Consider the following 27688-nt stretch of genomic DNA (forward strand, 5'->3'; position numbering starts at 1 on the left):
CTTGGACTCAGAAACGGAAGAGTCCAAATATGAAGCAAGAAATTAAAAAAAAAAACAAAAAAACAAACACACAAAACATAAATGATCAAACACTACAGAGTACAAGGTTTTCTTCATCCAAGTGACAAAGTTAAATAAATTCACAATAAAAATTTAAGAAAAAGGATGAATATGAAAACAAAAGAATAAGAAAAACCCATACACATAAATATGTAAAGTCAAACTAAAATAAATAACATGACAAGTATATGAAAAAGTGCTAAAGGACAGAAAACTGACAATAAGTGAGCAATGTGTGCAACAGACAATGTAAAAGTAAATATGGATAAAGAGAGTAACACCATCACTGGAGGTTCAGCCACAGAATAAGGCCTCAGTTCACTCATAATCAAACTACAGCAGCTACAGAATCATTGAAGCAGAAATTCTGGTCTGTCCAAACTTTAGCATGTCTTCCTCACTCTGTTCCTTCAAGCACTGGAAGGAGGCCTTAACTGTGTCTTCCCCTCTAGTGTCTTTGACATGGTTTTTAAAACACAGTGAAAGGTTTCTCTACCATCTGTAAAAATGTTTTCAGGTTTGCCTTCTGAAGTGGCTGTCACTCTGTGCACATCTGTTTATAAAGATTAGCAGTTGTACTTCAAGACAAAACCTGTTTCCTTAAGACCTTCTCTTCAATTCAGGCCATGACAATGTCTCATTTCACATACGTCAATATCACGTAGCTCAGAAGGAGCAAATTAATCATTATTGTTCAACGTGGTAAACTTGACACATCTATTAGGTTTTCACAGTGGTCACTGCGTTCATCATCACCAGTAGATGGAAACTGAAGCAAATATACCCAAAGTGGGTGCATGTTTACAGTCTGAGCTATCTGAGTCGTCTCTCTGCCAGGCTTCCTTCCCTTACCCTGTCCACCACGCAATTAAAAAGAAAAAAAGGTACGAAGCCACTTACACTTAAACCTGACCCAAATAACCCCACGTCGCTTGACACTGCAGTGAATCTTGTCCGCAATTGACTGTACGTAGCGCTTTACAGGGGTGGGAAAAATTCCCCTGTTGGGAGGCCTCCCTATGTGCCGACGCCAATAAACCTAAGAATCGCAAAACTTTTCCTCACCACACCTACTTCAACCCAGAAAGGTCCTACTCCTGTCTCCCCCTGGAACGAAACTTGGCAGAGTGAGACGAGCCAGTGTTTGACCTCAAAGTCCAACTCACCCTCCCTGTACAATAAAGCTTCTATCAGAATCTGGCTGGTGATGATGGACAGCAATGGCACTATGCTCAGGACACAGGCTGAATACTATTTGGAGGATCCGCAATCCATGTACATCAGACCTGCCTGTGTACCTCCGCCATTTACTGATGTAAAACTTAGTGACCTAACAATGATTTTACTCAATATCAAAAAATGTGATCACAAATGTCTCTCAGATGCCAATACAGATTTTAAATGCATTAATAAAACATCAACCATGGGCTGAATAACTGCTTGAGAAAGCAACATCACAGATCCAGCTGTGTTTCCTTTGCACTTTCCTGAGACAGTCTCCTCTTGAGGCATCACAAGTGAAGAGCTGAGAAAACTTTGGTTCCAAAAACAGAGTTAATAAATGGTCACAGTCTGTGCTTAATCGGCACTTGAGCTTCACTATGCAGAAAATCAGTCCATCCACCTTCTGGATGCAGCAGACTCACTTCCTGGTTGTGTCCTGTAGTTTGAAGAGCAGCTTCCAGACTTGTCCGATGTGGCTGCAACAGTCCTTCAGAGGTGAGGTCCGGAGATCTAGGCGGTGTCCAGGGCTTGATGGATCAGGTGAGGCCACAACATTCCCCTTCCAGCCTTCCTTAAGGTTGGACATATGACTAAACCAGAGTAATAAGTCATCATTACTAATAAGTAAAAAGCAAATGGACTAAACCAAACCTTCAACATGACCTCAGATCTTACCTTTGGTTGCCGCTCTCTCACTTCCTCTGACTCTGGTATCTGCTGCTTTAACAGACTGTGGTGGAACAGCCCAGTGCATCCATCCCTGCAGGGTGGAAAGTCTGCTGGGAGTCTCCGAACTCATCCATCCATCAGTCCATTAACTCAAAACTTCATCACATTCCAGTTCTGTGTTGCCTGTGGAACTGCTCCTCAGCATGCTCTGCCGTGATCTTGTGATCTTTGCAAACCCTTCCACAGAGGCTCAGCAGTAATTAGCAAGTCCAATGTCCTGATGTACATGGAGAAAGTCTGAGAAGACACTATTGTCTTCTACTGCGCTTAACACCTTTTGCAGACTAATCATATCAACAGGTTGACAGATCCATGTCTTGGGCTCAGAAACAGAGAAGTCCAAATGTAAAGCAAGAAATAAAAAAAAAACAAACACACAAAACACAAATGATCAAGCACTACAGAGTACAAAGTTTTCTTCATCCAACTGACAAAGTTAAATAAATTCACAATAACAAAAATTTAAGAAAAAGGATAAATATGAAAACAAAAGAATAAAAAAAACGAACATAAATATGTGAAGTTAAACTAAAATAAAAAAAACATGACAAGTATATGAAAAAGTGCTAAAGCACAGAGAACTGACAATAAGGGAGCAATGTGTGCAACAGACAATGTAAAAGTAAATATGGATAAAGAGAGTAACACCATCACTGGAAGTTCAGCCTCAGAATAAGGCCTCAGTTCACTCATAATCAAACTACAGCAGCTACAGAATCATTGAAGAATAAAAAAAACGAACGTAAATATGTGAAGTTAAACTAAAATAAAAAAAACATGACAAGTATATGAAAAAGTGCTAAACCACAGAGAACTGACAATAAGGGAGCAATGTGTGCAACAGACAATGTAAAAGTAAATATGGATAAAGAGAGTAACACCATCACTGGAAGTTCAGCCTCAGAATAAGGCCTCAGTTCACTCACAATCAAACTACAGCAGCTACAGAATCATTGAAGCAGAAGTCTGTCCAAACTTCAGCATGTCTTCCTCACTCTGTTCCTTCAAGCACTGGAACGAGGCCTTAACTGTGTCTTCCCCTCTAGTGTCTTTGACATGGTTTTTAAAAGATAGTGAAAGGTTTCTCTACCATCTGTAAACATGTTTTCAGGTTTGCCTTCTGAAGTGGCTGTCACTCTGTTCACATCTGTTTATAAAGATTAGCAGTTGTACTTCAAGACAAAACCTGTTTCCTTAAGACCTTCTCTTCAATTCAGGCCATGACAATGTCTCATTTCACATACGTCAATATCACGTAGCTCAGAAGGAGCAAATTAATCATTATTGTTCAACGTGGTAAACTTGACACATCTATTAGGTTTTCACAGTGGTCACTGCGTTCATCATCACCAGTAGATGGAAACTGAAGCAAATATACCCAAACTGGGTGCATGTTTACAGTCTGAGCTATCTGAGTCGTCTCTCTGCCAGGCTTCCTTCCCTTACCCTGTCCACCACGCAATTAAAAAGAAAAAAAGGTACGAAGCCACCTACACTTAAACCTGACCCAAATAACCCCTTGATAGTGCAGTGAATCGTGTCCGCGATTGACCGTACGTAGCGTTTTACAGGGGCAGGAAAAATTCTCCTGTCGGGAGGCCTCCCTATATGCCGACGCCAATAAACCTAAGAATCGCAAAAATTTTCCTCACCACACCTACTTCAACCCAGAAAGGTCCTACTCCTGTCTCCCCCTGGAATGAAACTTGGCAGAGCGAGACGAACCAGTGTTTGACCTCAAAGTCCAACTCACCCTCCCTATACAATAAAGCTTCTATCAAAATCTGGCTGGTGATGATGGACAGCAATGCAACTATGCTCAGGACACAGGCTGAATACTATTAAACAACAACTCTTACTTTGGAGGATCCCCAATTCATCTACATCAGACCTGCCTGTGTACCTCCACCATTTACTGGTGGGAAACTTAGTGACCTAACAATGATTTTACTCTATATCAAAAAATGTGATCACAAATGTATCTCAGATGCCAATACAGATTTTGAATGCGTTGATAAAACATCTTCCATGGGCTGAAAAACAGAGAAAGCCAAAATCAGAAACACATTTACAACCAATTCATCAGATAAGAACAGCAATGGTCTATCAATAATTCCATTTATTTTCCTATTTTTTCTGATTTTGGGGTCTATGTACATTCTAAGGGGTGGGTATTGTAGTTTCTTTTTTTTTTTTTTTTTAATTCTATTTGTTATTTTTAATTTAAATTTATCTAAAAGAAAATAATCTTACTTCTGTCTTCCAACTCTTCTGCATACTACATTGCATTGTCTTCATTTTCCACTGGGAGTTTGATTATAACTAAAGAATTTCCCTCCAGCGATTAATAAAGATTCTATGATTCTGACACACATAAAAAGAAGATTGTGTTTTTTTCTGAATCTAAACAATAACACAGCTGGAAAATTCATTCATAACACGTGATCTATGAGCTGACTGAGCCACTTGAGAAAGCCAACATCACAGATCCAAGCTGTGTTTCCTTTGCACTTTCCTGAGACAGTATCTTCTTGAGGCATCACAAGTGAAGAGCTGAGAAAACTTTGGTTCCAACAACAGAGTTAATAAATGGTCACAGTCTGTGCTTAATCAGTACTTGAGCTTCACTATGCAGAAAATCAGTCCATCCACCTCCCGGATGCAGCAGAATCACTTCCTGGTCGTGTCCTGTAGTTTGAAGAGCAGCTTGCAGACTTGTGCGATGTGGCTGCAACAGTCCTTCAGAGGTGAGGTCCAGGGCTTGGCGGATCAGGTCAGGCCACAGCATTCCCCTTCCAGCCTTCCTTAAGGTTGGACATGTAACTCAAACAGAGGGAAAAAAAACAATCATTGGTAATAAGTAAAAAGCAAACAGACTAAAGAAAACCTTCAACATGACCTCAGATCTTACCTTATCTTGTGGAACAGCCCAGTGCATCCATCCTGCAGGATGGAAAGTCTGCTGGGAATCTCCAAACTCATCCATCCATCAGTCCATTAACTCAAAACATCATCACATCCCAGTTCTGTGTTGCCAGTGGAACTCCTCCTCAGCATGTTCTGCCGTGGTCTTGTGATCTTTGCAAACCCTTCCACAGAGGCTCAGCAGTAATTAGCAAGTCCAATGTCCTGATGTCCATGGAGAAAGTCTGAGAAGACACTATTGTCTTCTACAGCGCTTTAAGCCTTTTGCAGACTAATTACATCAACAGGTTGACAGATCCATGTCTTGGACTCAGAGACAGAAAAGAATATATAAAGCATTAAAAAAAACAAAAACAAGAACACACAAATGATCAAGCACTACAGTACAAGGTTTTCTTCTTCCAAGTGACAAAGTTAAATAAATTCACAATAACAAAAATTTAAGAAAAAGGATAAATATGAAAATAAAAGAATAAAAAAACCCCATACACATAAATATGTAAAGTCAAACTAAAATAAATAACATGACAAGACAATTATGTTCTTCAATAAATATGTTTTTCAGGTTTGCCTTCTGAAATGGCTGTCATTCTGTTCACATCTGTTTATAAAGATCAGCAGTTCTACTTCAAGACAAAACCTGTTTCCTTAAGACCTTCTCTTCAATTCAGGCCATGACAATGTCTCATTTCACATATGTCAATATCACGTAGCTCAGAAGGAGCAAATTAATCATTATTGTTCAACCTGGTAAACTTGACACATCTATTAGGTTTTCACAGTGGTCACTGTGTTCATCATCACCAGTAGATGAAAACTCACCCTCCCTGAACAATAAAGCTTCTATCAAAATTTGAACAGCAATGTTCTTTCATTTAAACCAGTCAAAATACAGGTAAGTCATTATCAAAGTCTTGGTCCTTGTAATCAGCTATGATGATCTCAGAGAAGTTATCACCAGGAGATAACAAGGTCAATCAACAGATTAAAAGAATTTACAGGGAAGCATATGCGTAGACAGTTTAAAATTAAAATAAAATAATTTTAAAAAAATAAAAAAATAAAAAATATAAATATAAATATAAATAAATCCAAAAATCCAAAAATCCAAACTTTAGATTCGGACTGAACTAAAATACAGCACCTATTTGGAGAGACGACCAGAACACCAACATCGTGGCTGTAGATGCCTCCTTGCTCATACTCTACTACCTTTTTACCTCAACAATAATCAGTTCTATATACAGTAGACCTGTGACACATTCTTATTTTCATTTGTGAGGACGCACTGAAATATAATGCATGCCCTGACCCCTAACCCCTAACCTAACCTTAACTATCCAAACTGAAAGTTGAAAGTTGGGCAAACCAGACCCAACACAGAGCTCCTCATCAGGCCACACCTGGCATATCAGAGAGAGTGACACAGGAGGACAGGCCCCTAAATCAGACCCGACACCGGGCCCCAAATCAGCCATATTAGAGAGAGACACAGGAGGACAGGCCCCTAAATCAGACTGTCCCAGTGTAGGGCCCCCAGATAAACCCCTAGTAGGCTGATTAGAGGGGGAGACAGATGTCTGAGTGTGAGTCTGTGTGTGTGACAGAGACTGGCACGGCCTTAAAAAAATAAACAAAAAACCCAAACACCTGCCTCATATGTTTTGAAGGATGGACAGGAACAAATTCTGTAGGAGGAAAAGTTAAGGCACGGCGACCAGACATCCCAGCATCAAAGAACTGAAAGTCGCATACCTCGCATAGCCTCTTGATTCAGCATAGTCAAAATCAATAAACAAACAAAAAAACATCCGAACAAACAAACAACCGCCCGACCAAGAGAGAGAAAGATGACCTATGGCAGCCATATTGGAAGGACAGGAACAAATTCTGTAGGAGGAAAAGTTATGGCACGGCGGCCAGACATCCCAGCATCAAAGAAGTGAAAGTCTCATACCTCGTATAGCCTCTTCATCCAGCGTGGTCAAAATCAATGAACACAGAGAGAGAGGGGGGAGAGAGAGAGCGCAAGGGAGCGCGCGAGAGCGGTCGGGCGGACAAAAATAATTATGGCACGGTGGCCATGTGTAGTGTGTTTGTGTGTGTGTGCGTGCGTGCGAGAGACAGGTGGCACGGCAGCCAATCAAACACCTCAAAGCTGATCCAAGCTCATGATGGCAGGGGGCCATCAACATACAATAGGCTGAGAGAGATCAGCACAGCAGCTGTGTGTGTGCGTACGATAGAGACAGGTAGCACAGTGGCTGATAGAACACCTCAAAGGTGATCTAAACTTATGATGACGGGGGCCATACCAAACTAACACGGGGCCACAATCAAACACAACAGGCTGAGAGAGATCAGCACAGCAGCTGTGTGTGTGCGTACGAGAGAGACAGGTAGCACAGTGGCCGATCCAAGCTCATGATAGCAGAGGGCCATCAGAACACAACAGGCTAAGGGAGATGAGCATGGCAGCTGACAGGTGGCACGGCGGCCGATCAAACAAACCCCAGCAGCAGAATAAAAACTTACTATTTGTTGATTTCTTCTCATGTTGATCTGTTTGTGGACCTGAAAGGAGAAGAAGAAGAAACAGCTCAGTCTGAGTCTGCAGGTCTGAGCCAGTTCACCTGTGAAGACACAGGGTGGACTGATCCTGTCCAACACTCACACTCTCTGGACATCAGTTCACTGTATATAAATCCATCTGTGTGAAGCTTTATACACACACATTGATCAGGGAATAATCATTTCCTGTCATAGTTATTGATCGTATTGTAGACTGTGATGTTTGAGTGAGGATGACTGCGGTGCAGCTGAAAGATGAAGATTTTCAGACTGACTGCAGGTGGTTTATTGATCGGCAGCACTGAGCAACGTTTCACACTCTTTAAATATTGTTTATTGATTAAATTCTGCTCAACGAGTAAAACGGAAAATCAACACTGATCAAACTGATGACGGTGTTTTACTGTCAGCTCTGGATTCTAATATAACTAATAAATGTTTCTGTGGGTAAAAACTCTGAGGACTTACAGGCCTGTCTCCACACACCTCTGATAACCTGTGCACGTGGGAGGTGAACTGAGGAGGCCCCTGAGGCCTAATTACCTCAGTGCGCCTGCGCTGTCCCGCGCCATATTTTATCTTTACCACATGAACCACATCACGGTCCAAAATTTAAATATGTCAAACCACCAAGACTGAAGGAATATTTACTACAGAACCAGGTGAGCTCCACCTTAAAACATAACCCCTGGTGGCACGAGCGCACCGTGGCACCGTAAACTGTGACTGTTTCCGGAACCGTGTCGTTGGCGCGCTTGTCGGGGCTCGTGTGAAATCGTGGATTTAAATGTTGTGTGTACTCACTTTTCGTAGAAAGTCCAGAAAGCCGTTTCCAAACCGTCCAAGGTGAGGGTCCCACGAAGACATGCGCACTGAGGGTGTGTGCGCGAGCGTGAGCACAAAATGGCGCCTGTGGCTCACGGGGTGGAAAAACCCGGGCCCCTCCGCTGCAGTATCTGAAGCACAGAGATTCACCGGCTGATACACCTGCTCTGATACACCCGGGCTGATACACCTGGGCTGATACACCTGCTCTGTTTCCCTCAGTGTGCTCACACTGATCCATACTCACTCAGAAACTCGGTGGAAGTCTGTGTTCCGCGCACACGCGCTCTCCTCTCCTCCAAACCGGCGCGGTAATGGCGGACTCGGTGCAGCGCGCGGGGGTCTCAGTGGTACCGTGGTTTAGCTGAACTACGAACTGAAACCAGCTCCAACACGCGGCTCAGCGTCCGGTTTGATCAGGTTACACTTTGACTGAAAGTCCTGGGTCTTCACCTGATCAACAACAGTATTCCACAGGTTTGAATGAACTCACGAACAGCGTCTCTCCCTATCCACCTGTTTCTAGCGTCCTCGCGGCCCGTACCTGCGCCTTTTAAGTCCCACCCCTCCAACAACCAGGTGCGTCCTCATCTCTGATTGGCCAATGATTGGCCAGTGACAATTGAGCCAGACCATAATATCACAGGCCATGTATTACGAAACAAAACATAGAAACCAATAGGGGTGTGCCATACTGCAAAATTTGGTATGATCCGGTACCAAGTAAACACAGGGCGAGTGCTGCTGACACCCATACCAACATCAACCAACCAACACTTTTATACTCAGAGAAGCAGCTTATCTACTTTTGTGTAGGGCGGAGCAATGCGTCATCGTTTATGAAATTAATGCAAACTGTCAATGCTGGCAAAGGAAGTTAAATTTCAAAATAAGTTACTGTTAAAGAAAAGTTGACATTTTTTTAGAAGAAAAAAGTTTGATCAACTTTAGACTTTATTACGACTTTGTTTTCAAATATATGACAGTTTTAACCTCAATATATTATATTAACCAAGTTTTATCAGTTTACTCTAAAAATGTTATGTTTTATTAAATATTTATACTATAATAATATTATTTATTATATATATATATATTACTTTATTCAGCTTTTTCTTCATAATATTAGGACTTGTCAAAATTATGACTTTATTCAAAATACTTAGTTCTCAAAATTACCTTTAATTTTCAGATGAAAATGACTTAAAGTAAGACAGCTGTGCTGCTGTGGTTCTGGCCCACAGCTGGAGCTGTCACGCTTTGCTCATGAGCCCTTCAGCAGGGTGGATTTTGGTCCAGTCACAGGACGGTGGCCAGACACTGCAGGTTTGCTTGTGCTCCTGATGGATGGTGTGAACGACAGAAATCATGAACAGGAAAACAGTTGTTTGTGTCACATTCAGTTTTAAATGGAATCTTCCCAGTGCACATGGCAGCATGGCTGCAGGCGTAACCATTATCATGTGGAGAGCAGTGAGTGTATTTGAGGATGCTGAGTGAATTTAATCTGTTTTTTGGTGGGACTGGGTGTGGGGGAGGGGTGGTGGGGGAGGCGGATGATTTGAAACGGTCTAATTTAGGAAGCAGCTGCAGAGACAGACAGGACACAAGCATTGGTGCACTGTGTGTGTTTTATTCAGTCATTTACAACCCAAATTCTGCTCGATGGACACGGAGGGAAAATGATGATATAGAGAGCAAAGTAGAGGAGATGGAGACTGATGGGGAGAGAGACGGGTGGTATAAACAGAGGACTGACAGACTGGCTGAATTACACACACACAGATACAACATGTTTAGCAGACGAGCAAAGACACGTTTTATTTTGATGAGAGAGAAATGAGGTTTTCTACAGAATGTAAACAGGTCAGGAGGACAGTGATTTCAGTTTCTGGTGTTTTATTTACCACACACAAAGTGGGCCGTGTCTTTATTTTATTATTATTATTGGGGGTTTTTTTTTGTTGTTGTTGTTGAACAGTGGTTACCAGTGGTTATGGCTCAGCATGTTTGAAGACAGACACACAAACACTATCAGGTAGATACCAGATGGTCTGTAGGCTGAACAGCATGTGAAACTTTCAGCAGCTGTGTGGTGAAGTTTGAATATTTCTGTTGCTTTGGAAAGATTGAAATGTTTGTAACTCACTTAAAGATAGAAGATTTACCATCATTCCCAGTGTTGGCATATTGGGCTTCTTACCTGATTGTGATACATGGGAATAATTGGAATTTAAATAGTATTTAAATAATATGTTGCTGCATCTCATTAAAACAGCTCTAACAGTAACACCTATAAATCTGAGTCAGGTAAACGAACAGAACAACATGAGCTTAGTATTTTCCTGATTACATCAGCGCCATCTAGTGTCAGACCGCGTGCGTTACGTCTCGGACGTACGCTGTGATGGGGGAGGCTCCCGTGACGTCACTGCGTTCGCCCCGACGTCGCTGGACTCCGGACGCTCTGGACTGCACCGGAGGGGAAGTTAGCGAACCAGTGGTTCAAGCACGTTTTCTACAAAATCCAGTGGCTGACTCAGGTACGCTGACGGGAACGGAGCCTTTACGGCGCCCGGTTTCTTTGCCACACGTCAGAAACTGTTTTAACTTCAAGCAGACACTTGTAAATAGCAGCTAAAGATTTGTACATGAGCTAACATACCTTGCTAATCCATGCACGCCCCCGATACGGTGCACGCCGAACTCCGTTCAAAATCTGACCGTTTTTAATTTCCCGTGCTCATAAACGAAGTTTAAAGTTAGTTGAGTCAATAAAATATTATTTTTCTGGTTTTACAGCTGTTTTGGGCAGTTCTGCATGTGATGATTCATCCTGCAGCGCGTTGTTTGAATGAGTCTAAGTATTTTTTGTACGTGTTTCAAAGTGTTTATCAGAGAAAACAGTGCTCGGATTGACATGAGATTCTACTTCATGCTGTTCACCGGAGTCCATTTCCTTTAACGGTAAACAGCCCTCGGTTAGCAGGAGCTGTTAGCGGGTCCACTCCGCCCGGTTAACCAGATTAACTTTACTATTTTTCCATGCAGCTGTAACGAATCCACATTGATGACTCAGCTGGTGTTACTGTTCATTCATCTTTCAGATATTAGCACAGTGTGTTAGAAGTTGGGGAGCGAAAATCTCACCAGTTTTCCTCATGGCTCTATATTTATATTTATATTCCTTTATTTAGTTTGATTCAACAACTTCAGAGTGTGAAACGTGAGCTCCATGTTCTGGTTTATGAAACTGGAAACCTGCATATGCACTGCCTCGATGCAGCGCTTCACCTTTGCTCCTGAGATAACAGATGTGTACATAACTGTTGTGTGAAATATTTGAAGGAGTTGTAGTTAAAGTTTGCTTCTCTGCAGATCAGAGATGGCTCTGACACAGGTGTCCTCCAACAAGTGCGCTGGTGGCTTCCAGAAGGTTTTCGAGCACGACAGGTGAGTGTGTTTAAAGCTCACAAGGCAAAGTTTGGACACATTGTCTGTAGTAAAATGTGTTTAAGTGCGAAAGTGAGAGTTTTGAAGTGTGGAAAAGAAGCTCTAAAGTTGTACGTGTTTGTATTTCCTCCATGCAGCACCGAGCTGAAGTGTAAGATGAAGTTTGCCATCTACCTGCCTCCCAAGGCTGAGACAGACAAATGTCCTGTCATGTACTGGCTCTCAGGTGAGTCTCCCACCTGATCTCAGAGCTTCACAGGCTGTGTGGAGCATTGTGGCTCAGAGGAATAAGATGATTTGTCGACCAGAAGAAAAACAGGATTTTCAGTCTTATTCATCAGTAGATGTTTGGGATGTGAGTTTGACATCGATGCATCAGCTTCAGCTGAAAAATAGTTTGAATGTCAAAACCAAGAATACGTCCCTGGAAACAAGTTTAACAATCTGATGCAAATGGTGTTTGGCAGAGAAAAATCAGGTTTAATTGTCCTGAAATTTGAAGCTGTCCTTTGTCTCTTTGTGTCTCTGCAGGCCTGACGTGTACGGAGCAGAACTTTATCACCAAAGCTGGAAGTCAGCTCGCTGCTGCAGAGCACGGCATCATCATCGTCGCTCCCGACACCAGCCCACGTATGAAAACACACACACATTCTCATCTTACTCTCCTTGTGTGGAAACCAGCACACCTGAGCCTTCGTGCCTTCTAAAGTTGTGTGGACCAGCTAAAACTCCAGTCTGATGACGGGAAATCTTCGTCCACAGATTTTGTAGCTGAGCTAATTTAGCACAAATAATGAGTAACTTCAAAATAATGCTCAGTGTAAAACAGGAATGAGGAGTTTACAGATACTAGCAGCTGTTCTGTACTGAGGTGATGAGAGAAGGCCAACAGGCTGACGTTTCCACCATCTTCTCTGTTATTCATACCCCTCCCCCCACCCACACACACACACACACACACACACACACACACACACACACACACACACACACACACACACACACACACACACACACACCCCAGGTGGCTGTAGCATTGAGGGGGAGGATGAGAGCTGGGATTTCGGCACTGGAGCTGGTTTCTATGTCGACGCCACTCAGGAGCCCTGGAAGACCAACTACCGCATGTACTCCTACATCACAGAGGAGGTGGGTTGGATTTCTGTCACCTGTTTACCCAAAAATCAGTTTGTGTGTAATTAGTGTTGTTAATGATCTCTCTCTCTCTCTCTCTCTCTCTCTCTCTCTCTCAGCTCCCCAAACTGATCAACGCTAACTTCCCCACTGACCCAGACAGGATGTCCATCTCTGGTCACTCCATGGGCGGCCACGGGGCGCTCATCTGTGCCCTGAAGAATCCTGGGAAATACAAGGTACTGCATGTCACCGCACCTCATTGTGTTTAGTTTGTTATATGGATGAAAATGTCAAGGAATTTCTGTCATCGATTATTAGAAGTGTTAACAATCAATAGTTGGTTAATCAATAAAAATTAGGCCAGCCAGTTTCCATGTTACTCATCTTTCATCATTTACATCATCAGTTCGTTTACTTTTAATCAATGAAGTTAGTAACTAACAAACAATAATTAATCACATTCCCACTTTGTTTTCTATTGACGAGTTTAATTTGAATAAAAACTTTCTCTATAAATAAACAGTAACAGGTCAAACATTATCCATTTATCATTTAGTTTAGTTTGTACAGTCATGGATAAATGACGTGACTCAGCATATAAATGTGCTTTTGATTGATGTTTCACAGAACGCTGGAGAAAAAAAGCCACAAAAATAAAAACACAGTCAGTGAAACTGACGTGTCGTGGCTAACACGGTCACCTGTGATGAAGCTGATGTGTGGTGGTCTGTCTCCTGCAGGCGGTGTCTGCGTTCGCCCCCATCTGTAACCCGATGCAGTGTCCCTGGGGACAGAAAGCCTTCTCAGGATACCTGGGCTCTGACAGGTCCACGTGGGAGGTAAGAACACTGTGGTCCTGATAATAACTGGAATAATTACACCCTGAGCTTCTCACAGTGAGACCTCTGGTCCCGTCATCCTCCGCCCACGTCGCTGTGAGACGTGTCAGCTGGAGGACGTCGAGTCCAAATCACCGGAGTTTTCATTCGAGTTGAAGTGAAATCCAAAATCGACTGTGGTTCAACTGTCCAGAATTAATGGGAGCAAACGGAAAAGTTGTTGGTAAAAGTAAAACTCGTTACAGATTTTACATTTGCTGCTGAACGTTGTTGAATTCTACTGATATCATTAAAAACGTGGCAGGTTCAGGTTTAAATATAAAACTGAGTTAATCTGCTGTCAGAGAGCTGAAGCTGATGGATCACCGTGTCTGTGCAGCAGCTGTCTGCTCAGCTTTAAACAGTCACATGACTAAACTCTCCCGCTCGTTTCTTTCAGGCGTACGATGCCACGGTGTTGGCGGGGTCGTACTCCGGCCCTCAGCTCGACATCCTCATCGATCAGGGCCGAGACGACCAGTTCCTGTCAGCCAGCCAGCTCCTGCCCGACAACCTGATCGCCGTCTGCTCCGAGAAGAAAATCCCCGTCGTCTTCAGACTGCAGCCGGTCAGTTCCTGTAGTCCTGTCAAAGTAAAAGCACAGACTCTTTAGTTTTATTCTTCAATTAAAAGATAAATCAGTTCCTCTAATGTTCGTTTAAAGTGATGTTAAAAACCTCCGTTAGTTCAACAATCTGCGAAAATAAGCAACACACCAAACACTTTAAAGAGTCAGGCTGACCTCTGACCTTTGAAATTCAAAAGGAAAAAAACATGTTGTAACAACTGTTCATAAAATACTATAAAAATCTAAACAACAGTCAGAGCTGTACAAAAAACAGATGTAATAAATGTAATAAATAGAATCAATAATTAGTATTGTAATCCTTAAAACAGTAATGAGAGGTCATGCTTTTATTTTCTCAGTGTTAAAGAGCCATGTGCTGCCACCATGTGGCCACATAAACAAAGTGCTGATTATTATCTGCTTCAGTGTGAGTGGAGTCAGTCAGACACTGATCGGTTACAGCGGCTCACAGGTGTGAGATTCATGTCGTATTTCTGACCCTCACGCTGCGTTTCCTCCTGCAGGGTTATGACCACAGCTACTTCTTCATCTACTCCTTCATCAACGACCACATCAAGCACCACGGCAAGTACCTCAACGCCTGAGCCGCCGCCGGACAACGTGACTCTTACTGGACGACATGTCAGTCCAGTTCAGTCTGACCCAGCTGCTCCGCCCTCACTGCTCCGCCCTCAGTCGCATCCACCCTCTGCTTTTTGTTTTGTTCTGACTTCTTGCAGACGTCAGTATAAAATGTCAGCTGTTCCCTGGTTCAGAAGCCTTTGTGCCTAAAGTCTCCAGTGAGATCAGTTTTCTGATCTCTGTGGGACGTTGGTTGGAGCCACACTCAGCCATCAGATGTCTGAGAAAACCATCAGCGAACAGTCTCTGTTGTATTTTTCAGAATAAAATTCTCCATGAATCATGTTTGTGTTCCGTCCTTATTGAGGTTCACTGACCTGCACCATGAAAACCTCAGCAGTAACACTGAGGCTGCTCAGACCAGGTGAAGAGACATGATCTGATAATCAGCTTCACGTGTTCTCGGTCAGATTCCTGGTTTCAGATCAGGACTTAAACAGGTTCCACTGAAACATCCAGGAAACCTTCAAAGGCTCCAACAAGCTGCAGGTGGTGTTAGCTTCAGACAGAGCCAGGCTAGCCGTTTCCTTATGTTTCCAGTCTTTATGCTAAGCTAAGCTAAGCACGTCCTGACTCCAGCTTTGTATTTCTCAGACATGAGAGTGGTATCAATCCTCTAACCTCACCAACATCAAACCACAGGAGCTAAACTTACAACAACAAACATCTGAGCGGGTGGAGAATCAGTCGCTCTGCTTCATCAGCAGCTGCTGCTTTACCTACCGACCAAAACCCACCTCCTCTGCCCCCGTTCATCAGCCGACACGTCGGCATCCCGGACTCACATTCATCAGGTCGACTCAAACTCTGCTCCGGTGGGATGACGTGGCTCCATCAGGCCGAGATGTCGTGGTCACTGTGCATCTCTCAGCTTGTTTCAGTGTTTTTCTTCCATCTAGTGGCCAAACAGAGATTAATGCACCTTTAAATCAGATACACTGAGAACATGGAGAGGAAAGATCCATCATTCTGGTGCTTTTGCTTCATTTTGTCACAGCCAAAAGTTTTTCTTTGATCTGGATGTACTCACCCCACAGTCCTGAGAGGAGGACACCTGCCGTCAGCCTGGACACACGTCACAGCAGGAAACCCACAGGTGTTCATCACACCTGTGGGTTTCCTGCTGCCACGAGCCAAAATGTCTGCTGTGGAAAAGGCCTGTTCACAAAACCTGAACGCTGTGTTTAAATAATCCATCAAATCATTAATGACTCTGTTCACATTGAATAAATCCTTATTCTGAAAAAAGAACGACCCCCCTCTGCTTCACACCAGAGCTGCAGAATTCTTTCACTTTTTTCTTTTATAATTATAAATGGTTCTATTTCAGGTTTCACACATAAATGGAAACTCACATCAGAAAGAGTCAAAGTGCAGACACTGATTTTAAACTGTGAAGAGCAGGTTTGACTTTAGCTTCTGATTTTTATTTCAAACTGGATTAAAGTTATTTTAGTTTGAACAGATTCGGGTTCGGTGTGTTTGTTTGGCCAGATGAGGTCTTTACTGATAAAGTGATGAGAAATACAGTGCAGTATATACAGTATTCACAGCAGTTAAGGCGACATTAAAGGGACATTTCATGCATGAAAATTTAAGGTGATGTACAACAAATTACACAAAGGCTTCACAGAGAGTTAGAAAAGGGTATGTTACATACAAACCTGAAAAGACGTCATAAAAATAAATTTTCCTCCCAGTCAGAAAAATACAAAATGTGAGTACAGGCCGTTTCTGGACAGTTTACACTCAATGTACAAAAGAGGAGACATAAAAAAAATTACACTGCTTTGTGCTCAGCAGGCTTTTCACCGAACATTTACACATTTACATCAGCGTCACATTGGTCAAAGTTAAACTCTCTGTTCTCTCCGTTCAGATTAAAGGTGATTTAAGATTTTCTCAGTTGCCAAAACAAAGATATAAATACAGAAGTTTAAAGTGCAGATTCTGTCGAAGGGAAGCAGCTTTGGTTTTATTGCTTTTCCCAAGAAACACTGTGACGACGTGACGGTGTGTGTGTGTGTGTGAGTGTGTGTGTAGAGGAGTATGTGTGTGTGTGTGTGTAGAGGAGTGTGTGTGTGTGTGTGTAGAGGAGTGTGTGTGTGTGTGTAGAGGAGTGTGTGTGTGTGTGTGTGTAGAGGAGTCTGTGTGTGTGTGTGTGTAGAGGAGTCTGTGTGTGTGTGTGTGAGTGTGTGTGTGTGTGTGTGTAGAGGAGTGTGTGAGTGTGTGTGTGTGTGTGTGTGTGTAGAGGAGTGTGTGTGTGTGTGTGTGTGTGTGTGTAGAGGAGTGAGTTATGATTTTCTGAAAAAATGCAGATCACAGAGAAGCAAAGCGAAATCATCCCTCGTTTCTCGTTCAGCTGATTAACAAACGTCGGCGTAACGTTCCTGAAATCTTTGTTACTTCATGAGAATGGAAATTAAAATGACTCGATATCAGAAATATGAGAATTGACTCATCTCTTAAACAGATTTTAGCCAAGAGATAAAATAATAGTTACCTGATATTAACGACTGATAATTAACACGTGTGTTATTTCTCCCATAGTGTTGAAATTCATGAGCATTTATTTGAACATCTATATGATACTGATTATAAAGCGACTGATTATGATGATTAAAGTTTGCTGCTGCGAGTGTTTGATGGTGAAATATACAGTACATAAAGAAACAAATACATAAGTCACTGCCTTTACAAATATTCATTCAACAGGAAATCCTTGTGATAAATAATATGTACACAGGCTATAGCACATTTAAATAAAATCCTCTAACTACAGTTTTATCACAAGAGAGAAAAGGTTTGTTTTGGCAACTGTGAAATTTGTCCAGTGGAATCTTTTCTTTTTGCTTTTTACTGCTGAATCTTTAAGAAGCTGGAGCTTTGGATACGGAGCTGCATCATATGCAGAGAAGAACAAACTGAATCTGCTGGTTCACGAGTGTCAGACACTTCACGTGTTCCTGTTCTGGCATTTAGGAGAAACACAACATGATCCCAGACTTTTAAAGGGGCAGTAAGTAAATCTGTGAAACGTCAGTGACGACAGATCGCACCTTTAACAAAGCTCACACTAACTCACGGAGCTGATCAGTGTTTCATCTGATTAACTGATCAGATGATCTACAGGAAAATTATCAGCAGCGATTTTATTAATTCAATAATCGTTTCATTTTTAAAGTTAAAGTGTTTGTGTCCCATCCGCCCCCACCCGGGTGCTGCCTACGTGCACAGCCTACGTGCACAGCCTACGTGCACAGCTGTGTCTGCAGCTGTGCGGCCTGAGATAATGTCAGTGCTGCTGAAAGCTGTGACTCCATCAGAGGTCGATAAAGGTCCAGAATCAGTTACTGCCCCTTTAAGGTTCCAGGTTTTTTCAGGTCTGCATTGCCACATAATTCACACACACACACACACACACACACACACACACACACACACACACACACACACAGCTGACGTAGCAGGCTGTGGATTGAAGCATCAGCAGTATCAGTGATACCAGGCCAGACTGCTTCTGCTGGACTGGCGGAGCTGAGGGTGTCTGTGTCACATACACCTGAGCAGCAGCAGCAGCAGCTCACCTGGCTCACCTGGAGTTCAGTCTCACACACAGCAGGTGCATCAGGCTGCAGACCTCGGTGTGTGTGGACAGTAAACCTGGTGATCTGACTTTTTCATTAACACCACGTGTGTTTTGGCAAACTGGCAAACTGCATGTGATAAAAACACCAGAGAGAACAGAAGCGAGATTTTCCCTCCGTGAACCCACCGCTGTGAGAGGACGCGAGCGAGAGAAGACCCAGAGACAGATCAGACTGATTACCTGGACTCTCGGTCCATCAGGGAGACCTGATAAGCACAGATTAGTGTCCCCACGACACAGACTCAGACCTGGTTCAGGAACATGCAGAGAGCTCCACAGAAAGTCAACCAGACAATTACAGCTAAAATATATTAGAGAAAAATATTTCTGGGATGTTTCCGACAACCCAAACATCTTATCTCAGCTGCTTTTTATATCATAAATATATTTCTGTTTAAATACAAACTGTGGTTAAAAGTTGTCTCCCTCTAAGTCAAGACTGGTTTTATTCTCTTCAGGGAACTGAGAGCAAAATGCTAAATCCTCACTCGGTCCAGTAACACGTCACCTGAACCCTCAGCAGAAAGAAATCAATAATCAGCAGATAGAAAACTGATAGTTCATCAAATGACTGAGGAGTTTCTGCTCAGCTGTTCGCAGACTGCGTGATATAAAGAGGTGAAGGTGTAAAGTCGCTGCGACAGTTAAATGGTTCAGATTGAGAAGAAAAGCTAAAGAGCTACAGCGCCTGCTAATTTAAATTTAAATACTATAGCTGTTTATATTTTTCTATGACAGAGGATCGGGGCCACGCTCACCAACAAAAACAAATAAGCTCTTCAGAATAAAGTCTTTTTTTTAAGACTAATATGGAATATTACGAGAATAAAGTCAGAATTCCAAGAAAAAAGAAAATAGTTTTAATTTCATGACAAAATACGTCATGAAGTAATTTTATAAAAATAAAATGGTTTTGAGAAGAAAGTCATATTTCCAGGAATACAGTCACATCTTGTAATATTACAACTTTATTCTCAAACTATTAGAGTAAAACTACAACTCCCATTATTTCCAAAACTTTTCCTCATAAAATTTATGACAAAATCTCAAAATGCTTTCTTTCATTTGTTCTCTTAAAAATCTGACTTTGTCTCATAAGATGAATCTTTTCTGTCAAAATTACAACTTCACTCTCACATTTTTTACTTTTTTCCAAACTTATTTTGACTTTATTCTTAAAAGCTTTTCCCTCCACAGACCCTGATCCTGTGTCAGCAGAATAAAACCAATGTGAGCTGTATTTGTTCCCTTTAGCTGTTTGTTTGTTTGTGTTTCCTGTGTTTACCTGCAGTGATGGATGTTACACATGGTCAGTTTTCACTCACACCCCCTGAAACTGATGGAAAACACCTCCAACCAGTCAGACACTGGGCAGGTTTGGCTTTTCCATCAGTCCATCTGCTTACTAAATTCTTAATTCACCCAAAGTTCCCTCTCGTGAATTAGTAAATAAACCCACTTCTGACCATTTAGTTCCCTTAACGCCATTTTGCATCCTTATCTATAATAAACACTCTGTTACTGAGAGGGATACACAATGACCACAGAGACAAGTCGTAGCGTCATGTGAAATCAGGTCAGGGTGTCGATCCAGGTGCGTGTCAGCTGCATGTGTCAGCCGTGGAAGCTCCGCCCGTCTCTGCCGCTCACGTCAGGAGGGTGTGTTTGGACGAGGCCTCATCCACCAGAGCCTGAACCGTGATGCTCACCTTCACCAGGCCTTTCTCCTCCAGGATGTGGTGAGGAAGACACAGCTTGTCCTGGGAAAGTCAGAGGGAAGGAGGGACGGAGGAGAAGACAGGAGGGCGGAGAGGGAGGAGAGAGATGAGAGAGGAGACAGAGACAGAGGAGTGCAGTAAACCAAGCACAGGATTTAGTCAGTGCTCATAAACATGAAGTGTTGTACATTAACAGTTGGTGAATTCCAGGAAATAGACACAGCCTCGCCTTCTCTGGACACTTTTCACAATAAGTGAAATCAATAAAAACTCTAATAAATTCAGAATTTATCAGCTTAATGGCGATATATTTAGACTCAGACCTGGTATATACTGATGTAATGTAACAGCCCAGTGCATGCTGGGAAAAAACTTTAGTTTAAAGGAATAGTTCAACATTTAAGGAAATGATTGACCTTCCCGCTGAGAGTCAGATGTTAAATATGGAGCTCCAGCCAGGAGACAGTTAGCTTAGCATAGCATCAAAAAGCTGCGCTACAGCTCACGACTATAATTAAAATGTCGAATCTTGTTTGTTTGATCAGAACAAAAACCAAAGAGTAAAAACTCCAGGCTGTGAGGTTTATGTTGCTGGACTCAGCCACAGAGCAAACAAGCATCAGGTCCTGGGTCAGGTTTTCAAGTTTTCACTTGTCTCCTTTAAGACTTCGTCCACCTTAAAACAATGACACTGTGGAACAGACAACATCCCTAAACTGCATTTATTACCTCAGACGTTCACACGGTCAAATATCATACACACGTCTTTAAAATAAAATCCTCCCGCGTCAGCACAGAGTTAGAAAACCTGCGCAGAGGATGAAGCAACCACAGCAGCTGAAAGCACTCGGAGCTGGATCAGTTCACAGAATCTGAACAAGTAACATGAAAGTAATCACACATGAACATTCAGGAAGTGACTGAGCTTTGAATGGTCACATGTCACATGTTCAGTGTCTGTGAATGAATCCAACAACCAATCAGCTGCCAGGTCAAACAGCCTCATTCCTCAGCTCTGAATTCCTCTGACATACAAACTCAGCGATTTGCTGCTTCGCCTCAAACGCTCTCAGATAAACAGACTCACATTCATCTAACTTCATAAACTCATCTCGTGTCTATAGCCCTTCAGATGTTCTCAAACATTCACATTGCATATCAGGATACACAAGAGTTAGCTGATGAGTGAAGTAAAAGAAATCATTTCATTTAAATAAATATAGAAATCAATAAAATTCACATTTTCCAAAACATCATACTTGAATAACGGTTTTAAGTAATTAGACATAAAATAACATCCAACGACTGAAATATGGCTTCTGTTCGCTCTTTATAATCACACCCTGGAAAAGTGAACATGTGCATTCAGGGTCATGTGCTTCTGCTGTTTAATGTTGGTGAAATTACAGCAACCACCATGAAAACACAGCTTTCAGTCTGTAACTGTGGTTACTCTGAAGCGACGGCGCCGTCTGATGTTCACGGTTCTCGTTAACGTTCCCGGAGAACGATCTGATGGTCTTCAGCTCTTCAGCTGACCTGACTGAGAACCTTAAACTACGACCCGGTGGCCTCAGAATCCGTTTTTCAGCCACGTTTCATTTCTGTCTGACTCCTGGATTTTTGGAGTCAAAGGTCGTCTCAGTTAAAAAGATAAATATGGATGAAAGTACGATGTGTTGTTTGAGATTTCTGTTAAAGATAAACACCACACACTGAAATAAGAAAAGTCAGAACCATAAACTACATTTGAAAACCACTTATCAAAACTAAACGGACTCAGATCCGGACCTTCGCCTCCAGCCTGCCGTAAACGACCTCCAAGATGGTGCAACATGGGAGCTGAGAGCTGGACCAAGCCAAACGCTACCGTCACCTCAATAACACCACGATACTTTACGCTAAATACTGTAAACTATGCACAGTACTAATCTCTGGTTTTGTTTGGTCAGGTGTAAATACTGGAACCATTCTGGATTTTGTGATCACTCTTTTCTGGACATAAGACGATGGTTCTGTTAAACTGTGGTTCAGCCTCTCAGTCCGGCACAGGTCAGAGGTCGCTGCTGCACGACGTGTCGATCACACATCAGTGACTTCAGGGAACCTGCTGTCTCACATGTCCTGCTGCTGTCAAGTGTTTTAATGTCACTTTATTGCAAAGACGCCAACATGTCTGTGAGCTGATTGTTTCCAACGGGCGAAGAAGAAAATCAGACGCGGAGCAGAAGGTGAGCAGAGAGACGTCGGCTTGTGTTAATGCTGCACTCGTCTCACGTGGGACGGACACAGGATTCTCTGTTTAGATCATATTGATCCTACGTGTGGTGTAAATCACAAACTCACATGTGTTGATGTAAATGTTGATGATTCCACAGGACTGTTGAAGGGTGAGCTCATATTTTTCAAATCTATCTTCAAACAATACTCATGTGCACTGAGAGTGTTACTGTGCACTGAGAGTGTTACTGGACACTGTGACTGTCCCTCATGAAGACATTCAGTGTAAGTGATGGGGGACAAAATCCACAGTCCTGGTTCTGTGCAACAGTTCATTCAGTGGACAAATCGGGTGAGTATCTTACTCAGTTACTGTCCAAAGTCTCAAACAGCTGGAGCTGATTCTGCAGTGGCTGCAGTCAAAGCTCAGACGATGGAAACGCCCTGACCTTCGTTACCTTCGGTAATGTCCTGTCTTTATCGATTTATTTGTGACATTTGCTTTTCAAAAACAGGTGGATGGAAACACACTCACCGTCTGAGGAGGCACAAAGACGGATTTCAGTCCCACAAAGACTGTGACTTTGATTCTCTCTGTTTGCTGTGGATAAATTCTATAAATGGTTTTTACGCAGAACGAGGGCTGTGGATCAGGAAGGAATGTCTTTGTCCTCTGTGGACGGGACGCGTGGTTACAGCCATGTTTCATTCTGAGCGTGATTTTTCCCATGTGACATAAATGCAGCAAAAATAAAGAGGAGCCTGGGTAGAAAGTGGGCGGGGCTAGCAGGTGATTGACAGGGGGCTGCTGTCGGGGTTACGTCAGCTCGCTCCAACTATAGGCCACAAAGAGCAGGACTAGGCAGAGGATGTGAACCAGGCTCGAGCCAATAAGGTCCCAGATTTGCCAGGCGGGAGGCGGGGTTTGAGTGGTGACAGAGACCAATGAGGGAGTCTCTGAAACCCTGGAGGAGGCGGGGTTTGGAGTCGAGACTGCCTCTTCCCGTTTCCCGTCCGGAGAGGTTGTATCCAAGGCAACCAGCGCCTGAAGTGTGACGCGTACTGGCTGCAGACGGCACTGGATGATGTCGTACGGCGAACAGAGGGAAGACTGGCGCCCCCATTAGGAAGGGATGGGAAAATAAATGAAGGAAGGGAAGGAGGGATAAATGCAAAGAAAGAGGAGGTGGGGGAATGAAATCAGGGAGGGAAAAAAGGAAGCAGGGAAGGAGAAAAGGAGGGAGGGAGAAAGGTAAAAAGAACAGAGGGGGAAACAAGGGCCATATGGAGGAGGAAGGGAACAAGGGATGAAGGGAATGAGAGAAGGATAAGGTAAAAAAGTGGATATAAAGGTGGAACAAAGATAGAAGGAGGACAAAAAGGAGGGAGGAAAGTCAGAGGTGAAGAAGTGCAAGAGTTCCAGCAGAGGTGAAAGAGAGGAGGTGAAAAAGAGAAAGGAGGATGGAAGAAAAGGTGAGGAGGGTAGAAGAAGAGGGAAAGAGTGAAAGCCAAAGAAAAACCAAAAAGCAATAAGAGGAAGAGGAGGAGAGATGGAGATTAGAGGTGAAGAAGAAACAGAAGATGTTAAAAAAGAAATAAAAGATGGGAGAAAACAGAGGGACGAAAGAGGGAAGGAGCAAAAGTGAGCGAGTGATGTTCAGAGAAAATGAAGAAATATGAAAAAAAGAAATGTTAAAGAGGAGAAGGTAAGAGGAAGAGGAGGAGGAGGAGGAAGAAGATGTGGCGCGATCCAGCCGGAAAGTCAAAAGAGAAAGAAAAGGCAGGAGATTAAACAATGGACACAGAGGTCAAAGGTCACAGGTGAGCTGCTGGGTAAGGTGAGGCAGGCAGGGGTTACCATGGCAACAAGCAGGGACGCTTGCTGAGAGAGGACGGACTGATGGTGTGTGAACTCTCTCAGGAAGCAGAACAGAACGAACATGTGAAGTGGCTGATGGGAGAGGCCAGCACGTTAGCTCAGAAGCTGTTAGCAAGTTAGCTCGGAGAAGCGCTGTCAGTGAAGCATTCAAGCCACAGGTAGACGGCTCGTTAGCAACGGCTCATTAGCAACACAGAGGCAGGAAACAGTCAGCAAGCAGCAGCAGAGATGGAGGTCAAAGGTCAACCTGATAAACAGCTGAGAACCTGAGTTAAAAAAAATATCGGTCGCTTTTTTTTTTCACAGACTCATGAGACCAGTGCAGACCATGTTACCCGGTCATCCCACAGGACGTGCACTCGCACTCAGCTGGCCCCTGCAGCATCGTGCCAGATCATGTTGCCTTGTGGCAAAACTCTGTGCCCTCTGTGGCAACACCCAGCAAATAAATGACGGGTCTGGACTTTTTTAACGCAGAACAAAGAACAAGACTTGCTGTTTCCCTGGTTCCAGTCTTTATGCTAAGCTAAGCTAACCAGCTGCTGACTTCACTTTCATATTTCCAAACATCAGAGTGGTTCTGATCCGCTCACCAAACTCCAGCGACCATTTCAGAGCATCTGAACAGTGACCATGTTCACCTGTTACACATCCAGCCTGCAACCTAACACACACACACACACACACACACACACACACTCTCTTCAGCTGCCGTTCTGATCCACTCCTGTCGTGATGGAGGAAGCTGGAAGCCACAGGCAGCGATGACAGCAGTGATGACTCAGCATTAATGTCGACATTAATGACCCCGTTTAAAAGCAATGAGAACAAAAAGGAGGCAGGTAGGAGAATGAAACCAGTGCAGGGAAAAGGCTGAGTGTCCTCACGTGTCCAAGACAGAAACATCACGTGGGACGTAACTGGGTCGAGTTCATGAAACGATCGTATTCAGCAGTTTTTGACTTTGAGGTAAAGACCCAGGTAGTTAAGAGACGTATTCAGGAATCTTTTACTTCTGAATTCAACAGGATCACATGACAAAGAGACTGATGAATACAGCTGTTACAAACGTGGGACCACCAGCCTTCCTCCCACATCTGGTTTACAGTTCAGAGTCGTCATCAGTGTCCTGCAAAAATCACCTCAAGGTTTTCACCTCAATCAGCAACATGAACCACAAGAGAATCTTAGTGCTGTTTTACCACTAAAGTTCAAAAGTCAGTCAAGTTTATGTATTTATTTTGCAGGACACCTTCACAGCTCCTTCATCAATCATAATCATCAATAACTGGTCAGTTAGAGCCAAACTGAAACCATGCTGACGTAGAGTAACTGCTGGGGGTTACTCTGATGAACTGGGGGTGTTTTCAGGCTGGAGGCTGCTGATTGAAATTTGTGTGTGGAGGTTTTAACTTTACCTTTCTTACTCAGTGAGCTGTGTGTCAGCTGTTGACCATGATGGTTAACGGGTCGAGTTATTGGAGCAAACTACAGTAACGAACTGCTGTTTCTGAAGGAGCAGCCTGCACCGACACACTGCATCTGTACCAGCGAAGCTGTTTCAGTTCACGTTCAGCACAGAAAATCAATCTTTCTGTTTAAAATCAGTTTATCAGTTTGACAGAAGTCAGACTTCAGTGTTTGACGACACATCAGAATCTTTCTTTTGTACATTTTGGAAGAAACTAGAAGGAATGTAAGAACGACCCCCAGTTCAGAGACGACTGCGGTTCTCAGAGCGCCACCAGGGCGGCAGTGTGGTTCATGTCTTACCTCCGGTACACCGATCTTTCTGCAGGCGTCCAGGAAGTTCTCCACATTTCTCCGACACTTGGCCATGCTGAGTTTGGGCTGGAAGAACAAGAGCAAATCAAAGTTCCCTCCAGTTCCACGCTCAACAGTTTTACAGATTAGAAAGAGTAAATAAAACAGATTTGTGTTATATTTTGTGGGTTGACACGCACCACTGCAGGTGAGGGGACGTGGATGCTGGCAACAGAGCGTGGGCGAATGTGATTGGCCAGATGGCAGAGAACGACGCCGTCCATCAGAGACGAGCCGAGGTCTTCGTGCAGGACGACCTTTAGTCTACTCTCGATGCTCTGAGGAATAAACAACAACATAAACAGGTATGTGTGAGTTCAGCACCACTAACAGTTCTACACTGAGCTGGACCAACTTCCACAGGATAGTTTTTATCATTGATGATAATTAATCAGTGAGCAAAGCGTGTCTCACGTCTCTGAGCTGCTCCATGAGCTCCAGTTCCTCCCTGAGCTGCTCCATCTTTCTCCTCATGGTGAACTGGGGATCCACAGACTCCAGACTCTTGTGGCTCCGAAGGAAAACTGCAGCCAACACAGCAACAGGACAGGTGAGGTTAGACTGAATGGTTTAAAGCCATCACACATCAGAAGGAGCACAGCAAACTGTGACACATGGATCTACACCGTGATTCACGGTTTCTGAGGACGGAACAACGTGTCAAGACCAGGAGAGTTTCACAGGTTGATACTGGAGCTGGAATCAGAGCAGATTCTGATGTCAGGAACTCAGTCTGACTCAGTGTGCAGCTGCACAGGTGACCCTGACACACCTGCCTGACGTCATGTTCACCGGCCTCAGCTTTGGTTTCAACATGTCTCCTAAAACTCCAGGTGACTTCTTAATGTTTCCAGGTGACCTGTTGTAAAACTACGAGGTCGATGGTTCCTGGCGTTGGACTGTGAAGATCCGGACACAGAACTAAACATGTCCTACTCATTTGTTCAGTAACAGACTTGGTGTTCAGACGTCTGAGCGAGCAGCAGCTGGAAGCAGGAAACAGAGACAGTGGACGTGGACACAGTCCACACAGTAACTGACGTCCTGAGCGTCTGTTCTCACATGTTCACTGACACAGAAAAAAAAGCCTTTCTGCCATAAAAGATGTAGAAAGCTTATGTAAGTCCAACATTCACGTGCACTCATGCAGTCAGAGCTCGGTGCACTTTTAGCTCCGGCTTTGTCACAGGAGCGCTCACGTGACGAGAGTTCACCGCTCGGCCTGATGATCACAGCGTCTCCAGTTATTCTGATGGCACACGTCTGCACTGTCAGAAATAATCAGATAAATCTGGAGGAAACCAGCTTGGTATCTGCTGGACAGACATGAGAGTGGTGTCTTTTTAAAAAGCATTTTCCTTTAAATACAATATTAGATTTTATTTC

The 27688-nt window shown here is 43.3% G+C and overlaps 2 protein-coding genes across 4 annotated transcripts in view; one reads left to right on the forward strand and one right to left on the reverse strand.

The window, feature by feature from the left end:
- Nucleotides 1–10745: 10745 nt before the first annotated feature.
- esd (esterase D/formylglutathione hydrolase) lies at nt 10746–15295 on the forward strand. Its single transcript, XM_041056787.1, has 9 exons — nt 10746–10877; nt 11713–11787; nt 11925–12013; nt 12319–12417; nt 12812–12936; nt 13041–13160; nt 13665–13763; nt 14203–14370; nt 14895–15295. Exons 2-9 carry the CDS (start codon nt 11720–11722, stop codon nt 14973–14975), a joined length of 849 nt encoding a protein of 282 aa, XP_040912721.1. The 5' UTR covers nt 10746–10877; nt 11713–11719; the 3' UTR covers nt 14976–15295.
- Nucleotides 15296–17179: 1884 nt separating this feature from the next.
- The window catches only part of lrch1 (leucine-rich repeats and calponin homology (CH) domain containing 1), a 53184-nt gene continuing 42675 nt past the window's right edge, over nt 17180–27688 (reverse strand). For all 3 annotated transcript variants that reach the window (XM_041056735.1, XM_041056736.1, XM_041056734.1), the window contains 4 exons: nt 26717–26826; nt 26443–26580; nt 26252–26329; nt 17180–20421 (listed from right to left, as the gene is read on the reverse strand). In XM_041056735.1, coding sequence (XP_040912669.1) covers nt 20308–20421; nt 26252–26329; nt 26443–26580; nt 26717–26826 — 440 coding nt within the window. In that variant the 3' untranslated portion in view covers nt 17180–20307. The remainder of the gene's footprint in view (nt 20422–26251; nt 26330–26442; nt 26581–26716; nt 26827–27688) is intronic.

The sequence above is a fragment of the Toxotes jaculatrix genome, chromosome 15, assembly GCF_017976425.1.
Source record: "Toxotes jaculatrix isolate fToxJac2 chromosome 15, fToxJac2.pri, whole genome shotgun sequence".
NCBI classification, from domain to species: domain Eukaryota; kingdom Metazoa; phylum Chordata; class Actinopteri; family Toxotidae; genus Toxotes; species Toxotes jaculatrix.